General features: G+C 39.5%; 1 protein-coding gene across 1 annotated transcript; it reads left to right on the forward strand.

Moving 5' to 3' along the window:
- Nucleotides 1-479: 479 nt before the first annotated feature.
- On the forward strand, nt 480-5,811 carry LOC148526498 (olfactory receptor 6N1-like). The gene is made up of 2 exons (XM_088470200.1): nt 480-568; nt 4,722-5,811. The coding sequence occupies exon 2, from the start codon at nt 4,734-4,736 to the stop codon at nt 5,679-5,681; it is 948 nt and encodes a 315-aa protein (XP_088326326.1). The 5' UTR covers nt 480-568; nt 4,722-4,733; the 3' UTR covers nt 5,682-5,811.
- Nucleotides 5,812-7,790: the final 1,979 nt, after the last annotated feature.

A 7,790-nucleotide genomic window follows, 5' to 3' on the forward strand; every position in this document is an offset into this window, starting at 1 on the left:
AATAGCGAACGGCTCTGAATCAGGCCCCAAGTTTGGAAACCACTGTGTTAGTTTAGTCTGTTGAATATAACAACTTAGCTTGTTAAAAAAAAAAAGACTTACTGAAGTGCAAATGTAGGAACCTGGAAAAAATAAAATCAATTTAAATAACTTTTTAATACATTTTTAGACCTTTTTAATTGTGTGAGAATGTTTTGTCTACAGTATGAATGTCATAGGTAAATGCCACAAGGGAATATTTTACTAACAAATGTAAGCTCTGTGACAGTCATAAACAGCCTTTTCATTCCCTATAGAGTTTGAAAGAGTATTAAAACCCCAGCAATGGCTCTCAGAAACTGTACTGAGAAGGAGGTTGTGTCACATACACATTCACTGTGATTTCCCATCTGACATATTGCAGAGAAGGAAAAAACACTACAAGTCAGTTAGGCTTGGAAAACATAACTCAGAAATTCTATGATGCTATCCTGACGGAATCATTAGATTGTATTAATACTATACAAATTATACACCTAATCAACGTGCGTGAAAAAAGCATTAATGAAGCTGCCGTGAAAGTAATAAAGTAGGTAATGCAGAAGTTATTCAACTAAATTATGAAGTCATCATACTGATAAAAATGCCACAGATTAATTCAGTTATGTGTAATTATTGTCAATCAAATTCTACATACAATGTTAGCTTAGTGCCTTAGTACATAGGTTATATTTGGATTTTGATATCTTTTTGCCCATGTGAGCACACATATTACACAGCACTTTACAAAGAAGCATTTAACATCAGACTCTGTCGCAGTGGAGCTTACAATCAATGATGATGATGGATTTATCAAACCTAGGGGTAGATTTACTAAAGTGAGAGTTTTTAGAAATGGAGATGTTGCCCATAGCAACCAATCAGATTCTAGCTTTTATCTTCTAGAAGGTGCAAGTTAAATATTAAGTAGAATCTGACTGGTTGCTATGGGCAACATCTCCACTTCTAAAAATTCTCTCTCTCTAGTAAATTTACCCTCTAGAGTTGACAAGTGGAGGTGTTGCCAATTGCAACTACTCAGAGTCTACTTATCAGTGTATAAAAAGTACTTGTCCTCTTTACAAAGTTTGATCTATCTCCCCCTCTATTTCCTACTACATGGACACACATGCACACTAGAGTTAATTGTTGTCAGAAGCCAATTAACCTACCAATAGAATAAATTATCACATGATTTGACTGCTACTCTTATATAATACATGAGCTGTAAATTTAAAGTACGAGTATTGGTTTCCCCATATAGTAGAAGGCAAACATATTTTTTGTTTCACCCTCTAAAAAATTATGTCCACATTTGTTGCATGTTTTGTTTTAATGAGTTTAGCTTGATGTTGCTTTTTTGGTTTAAGTCTTGTCTTGTATATATTATATTTATTTTTTGCAATTATACATTTGTTAAAATAGATATATTTCAAACAAATGGTGATTCATACAGTAAAAAAAGAATACGATCTTAATCATTATCTTTTATAAAAGGCAATTTTAAGTACTTTACAAGTACAATATTGTAGGCATAGCACATGAAGTGTATAGTCTGATTGCCTATGATATTGTAAGATATCAGGTTACATAAATATATAAAATAATGAACAAATGGGTACAATAGTAAAGAAGAATAAAATAAAGGTAAATATATTCTAATATATAATTCTATTTAATAAATACTCTCACTAACTATATACTTACATATACAATATACAGATATCTTTATGCTGTACTCCCATACATAGGAAGTTACTTTATTTTACTTTGTTAGGTGGTTTGGAGTGTAACTGTTATATTTCTTTAAATTTAATCCATAAAGACTATTGGGGAGATGCAATAAGCACCAATAAATATCGATGGTGAAAAGGGGACGTAGCCTCTGGCTTTATCTTCCGAGGCTATTCAATTAGGCTCCTTTTTTCCCTGATTCCTGTGTTAACGCCCAATAAATGAACGTGTTAACACTGGATATCGGGCATTAACATACTGAGGGCCTGATTCAGACCCGGTCGCTATCTGCGCGCTGGATGCGTATGCAAATTTGTGAAAGTGACGCCACGGAAAGCGAATGCTCTCCAAGGCATAAGTACGCCCACCATGTCTTAGCGAGTGGCCACTTTGTCTGAGCCAGCGTACGCCCAATCGCACAGGGAGAGCCGCCCACCAGCACACGTCATCTCCAGGAAGAGTATTAAAACATTGGTACATCGAGCACCATCGGATGCTAACGCAGTGCTTGCGGTTGCTTTACCCTACCGCAAGCATTGCAAGAAAATCATGTAACAAAAGGCAAGTGACGTGTACTATGACGCTGCCTGTTAATTATGTACGCTTCTAAAATGGCGTTGAAACACTCAGGCACGCCTGTGTTCGCATCTCCAACCCCCCGTTATTAGTGTCCTGCCCCTGTTACCACCCACAAACGGCCTCTCCTGTCACTCATTACCCTGGGCTGCCTTTGCTGGGCAAGCGAGAGGGTTGCAATCACAGTGTGTAGTTCGTGCACGAGCAGAACATTGGGCCACTTGCGAACGCAGAGCGCGAACGAGCGGCTCTGAATCACACTGAAACACTGAATCATGTGTTAACTGGCTGTTGTCACCCAATAACAGCACAGTTATCAGGGATTTCTTTTTGGGTCTCATGAGACCTGAAAATAAATCCCCAATAAGTGGGGATAAAGGAATAGCCCACAGAGTTCAGCCCTTGGTAAATTACCGCAGCTAATTAAATCTTCCCCTACTGTATATAGTTACAAAATTCTGATAGCAATCTTGATCTGACATTGTAATCTCATCCAGTTCCATATAATAATATAATCTATTATACTATGTTTCAAAGAGGGATTAGAGCATTTTTCTCCAGTTAATGTGAAGGATAGCTGTCACTGCATTCGTCAAGTATCTCAGCAACATTTTTTTATTTATTTGGAAATTGACATGGAAGTTAAATTTAGTATTTATAGGTGCTTCAAACTAATATATTGTCATTGGTTTTATTTTTATTTTACCTTTAAGAGATATCTGGTGACTGGTCCTCCATTCATGGAATGAAGTTCCTAGAGCCTTTTACTATCTCTATGATTGACAAAATATTTTTCATTTGATTCATGTAATCTCGCCATTGTTCACGTTAAAAGATGAATTAGATTGAAATAAGGAATTTATTGTTTTCTTAGGACATCAAGGGCTGATGTTATAAGGCTGCTTCAGCCTCATAACTGACTGCTTCTTATAATTTTGCCACAATCTCGCAGAAAAACAGATGGATCTGTGAAATCGGAACCTATTACATAACCCCCACTAGTCTAATTTAAGAATTTTTTTAATATATTCATGTTCATTCATATTAATTTGAAAAAACTTAAACAACGAGAAAGCATACATGTTTTAGTATTAAGAAATCTAGTACTAAAACAAAAGTGTGCAGTTTGTATTATTATTACTTGAAATATTGGGCTTAATGAAGAAAAAAAAAGTCAATAGCACCTCCGCAACATTCTCTTATTTTGTATACAGTAATGCTCCGTTATGTACCTGAAATTGCAGCTTATTATAAATCTATTCCTATTTCAATTTTAGAGTTTATGTAAAGAAAACATATTAAGTAATAATCTGTAAAGTTGAAATTTTAAAAAACAAAATATTTCCTCATAACGCAGATAGGGAAGTTGGCTTATCTACTTCTCTTAGATCTTATCTATAATACTTTGATGACAAATTCTATGCTTGGAAACACAATTGTAATTATTTAAAAATAATACTAAAGCTTTCTATTTTTGGGATGCTGGGTAATTTCTATAATGAGCATACTATAGTATTTGTACTGAAGAAAAGTAACTGCACACTAAAAAGATAGTGGTCACTGCAATGCAGGATATTAATAGTCATATACAGTATTCATAGGCAAATGCAGGGGGCTTTCTGTCTGCCTGGAAACCCCCCTCCCCAGCACACACCATGACCACAATAGAAATAGTAATATAATAGAAAGTTACTAGTGCTGCATGTTCTTCTCAGTATCACAAATGAAATGATTAGCACCACCTGTAGATCTTTTAAAATGTGTCAGCCAGTAATAAATTACCTGTGCACCAGCTAGTAGATGTGGAAAACATGCACTGTTAGGGGTGCACTGCTATAGACCCTCAATAGGGCTAATTATTAATAGTGTATATTAAGACACTATCCAGTACATAAGGAGACCAATATGTACATATATGTCCAGGGCAGTGCTAGGTTCCTCTGTTGCTACCCCAGACTCCCGGAATTGCTCCCATACTCTGGAATACTGCCCACATCTGAAAAACAACATTCTGCTCAGACAGGATGGCCCTACTGCCGCATCTAATAGCATACTGTGATCGCTGGTCCTGTATATGCTGGAATTATTCAACACAATATACTTTGTATGATGCATTTTAAAGCTAAATAAGTGCTAATTATACCCTCTTCATGGACTTGCCACACTCGCTCTAAAATCAAGATTTTGGAAACCCCCCCTCAAGAAATCCTGCATTTGCCACTGGCATTAATGGTATTTGCTTGTCAAGTGTTGATAGAAATCTGTGCTAGATGTTTCATAAAATTGTTGTTAAATGATCTTAATAAATACATTATAATTTACTCACAGTAGAGCATTTATGAATTAATGTGTGTTTCTGTGGTTGCTGATGATATTGTGTCGTTTTCCTGTAGCCGTTAAATGAAATGGGAGAGATAAATCAGACATCAGTGTCAGAATTCATCATCTTGGGTTTTCCCAGCCTGAAGAAGCTGTACCCTTTTATGTTCCTGCTTTTCCTAGTCATCTATATTTTCACTGTTTCCGGGAACATCATCATTTTTATGACTGTACTTACACACTACAAACTGCAAATCCCTATGTTTTATCTACTAAACCATCTCTCTGCTATGGAAATCTTGTACACCTCTGTCATTGTACCCAAAATGCTGTCCAACTTTGTGGTAATCAGTGGGCGTATTTCTTTTACCAACTGCATGATTCAGCTGTATCTTTTCAGCTCCCTAGGAGCATCTGAGTGTTATTTACTTACTGCCATGGCATATGATAGATATCTAGCTATTTGCACACCTCTGCATTATTCTTCCAAAATGACCAATACAACGTCACTCCAATTGGCCTCTGGATCTTGGATTGGTGGTTTTATTTCACCAATCCTACCCGTTACATTAATATCTAAGCTTGTGTTCTGCGGTCCTAATCAAGTTAACTATTTTTACTGTGATGCTCAACCTCTTCTCAAACTTGCTTGCAGCAGTACCCAATTTACAGAAACAGCAATTTCGATATTGGCTACTGGCCTCATATTTAGCTCCTTCCTCCTTACTGTTCTCTCTTATATATTCATTATTTTGACTATTATACGTATACCCTCAGCCACTGGGAGGAAAAAGGCCTTCTCTACTTGTGCCTCTCACCTAACTGTCGTCATGATTTACTATGGCACCATAACTGCCATGTACATGCAACCGATGTCTAAATTCTCTTTGGATATCAACAAAGTGCTATCTTTATTATATACAGTTGTAACTCCTATGCTGAATCCTATTATATACAGTTTAAGGAATAAAGAGATGAAGGATTCTCTGAGCAAAGTTTTCAAAAGAATTAAAAAAGGAAATATTGAAGAATAAAAACATTGTACTCATTAAATATAAGGAACCACATGTAGTAAGAGTTTGCTCTCTGCAGGTGCTCCCATCTTGATGTATTGTACTCAACCATTAACCTTCCTGTTCAAAATGATTGTGTGACACAATTACACAACAAAAGGGACATGATGTCATAAAACATATATTTTTGTAGCTCCATAAATGACTTTTGTATTAAAATGCAAATATGACCAAAACATTGGCAAGTGTATTAGCTTGAATACTAAACGCAGAATCAGAATTGTGCCCAGATTTCACTGAAATTGGACTGTTCTGATTATTTAAAGCTCTGATTTTCAAATGATCTATCCTCAATGTTGTACATTACTAAACAAGACTATAAAGCAATAATAAGAGGTGAGTTTCAAAGATGAGCCACTGGTAAATAATTTATGATTTGCCCAAATATTGATGAATAATTAGCTCTCACTGGAGAATCAAGCCAATCACAGTATATGGAATGTAATAAGGACGCAACATGTTCATTTTTGTACCAGTGGCGTAACTAAGGGGGGTCGAGCAGGGCCTGTTACCCTGGGCGACGCTGGCCACGGTACCGGCCCGGCCATATTTAGGCAGTGTAGCGCCAACCGCAGTGTATGCGGTCAGCGCTACACATTTACACAGGTCCAGCGCTAGGCTTCCGTGCGCCCTGCGCCAGTCCTGTGCTGCACAGTCAAGCCCCTTCTCTCCCCCTGAGCGCTTACCCAATAGCGCCAGGAGGAGGGTGGGAAGCATGCTCAGGCTGTGCAGTTTACACACACATCGCCACCAGCGCGGCAGTGATGTGTGTTAACCAGCAGCCAATGAGAGTCACACAAACTCTCATTGGCTGCTGCTGCTATACACACATCACCGCCGAGCGGCGGCGATGTGTGTGTTAACCAGTAGCCAATGAGAGTCAGACAGACTCTCATTGACTGCTTCAGTGCCCACGTCTCTCCCATAATGCAGAGTGCGCCAGCCTGGGAGGACTGATGTGTGACGGTGGAAGCAGTGGCCGGAGCGTGGTTTCAGGTAAGTGTAATTTTTTTTTTAACTTGTGTGTCTGCATATCGGGGGGGGGCTATTACTGGGGGTACCATTACTTGGGGGGAACCTCTACTGGGGGTGGGGCAGTACTGGGGACTACAACTGGGGGGATACTACTGGGGGCACTGCATCAGGATGGGGAACCTCTACTGGGGACTACTACTTGGGGGGAAAGTACTACTGGGGGCTCTATATTTATTTATTATTTATTAACAGTTTCTTATATAGCGCAGCATATTCCGTTGCGCTTTACAATTGGAAACATTGATAGAACAAAACAGGGTAATAACAGACAGACATAGAGGTAAGAGGGCCCTGCTTGCAAGCTTACTATATAAGGGGCTTACTACTAGGGGACCACTACTGAGGGCACTAAGTAGGGAGGACCACTACAGGGGGCACTGTATAAGGGCACTGTATAGGGGGGATCACTACTGGGGGCACTGCATGGGGGGGACTACTGCTGGGGGCACTGCACTGGGGGGACCACTACTGGGGGCACTAAATAGGGAGGACCACTACAGGGGGAATTGTATAAGGGGCACCGGATAGGGGGATCACTGCTGGGGGCCTGTATAAGGGGGACCACTACTGGGGGTACTGCATGCAGGGGGGACTACTGTTGGGGGCACTATATAAAGGACACTGTATAGGGGGTACCACTACTGGGGGCACTGCATAGGGGGGACTGCTTCTGGGGGCACTATATAAAGGGCACTTCATAAGGGGGACCACTACTGGGGGCACTCCATAGGGGAGGGGCACTACATGGGGCATTGCAAAAGGGAGACCACTACTAGGGGCACTGAATAAGGGGAACTAATGAGGGGCCACAACTGGGGACATTGCATACTGGGGGTACTGTATAAGGGGCACTACTGGGGTTAAAGTGCATATGGAAAGGTATGTTCAGCATGACGATAAAGGGGTGTGTGTCATTTTGACATGCCCCATTTTTAAGTGACCATGCCCATTTTTCAGCATGCGCACATAGGGGGGAGCTCCATTTTTACATTTGCCCTGGGCTCCAAATACCCTAGTTTGTACCACACCCTTGGA

Source organism: Taudactylus pleione, unplaced genomic scaffold, assembly GCF_031769625.1.
Source record: "Taudactylus pleione unplaced genomic scaffold, aTauple2 ptg000095l, whole genome shotgun sequence".
Taxonomy (NCBI): Eukaryota; Metazoa; Chordata; class Amphibia; order Anura; family Myobatrachidae; genus Taudactylus; species Taudactylus pleione.

What these genes read in the sequence shown, in the direction of transcription:
- LOC148526498 (XM_088470200.1), top strand. Translation starts at nt 4,734, where the DNA reads ATGGGAGAGATAAATCAGACATCAGTGTCAGAATTCATCATCTTGGGT.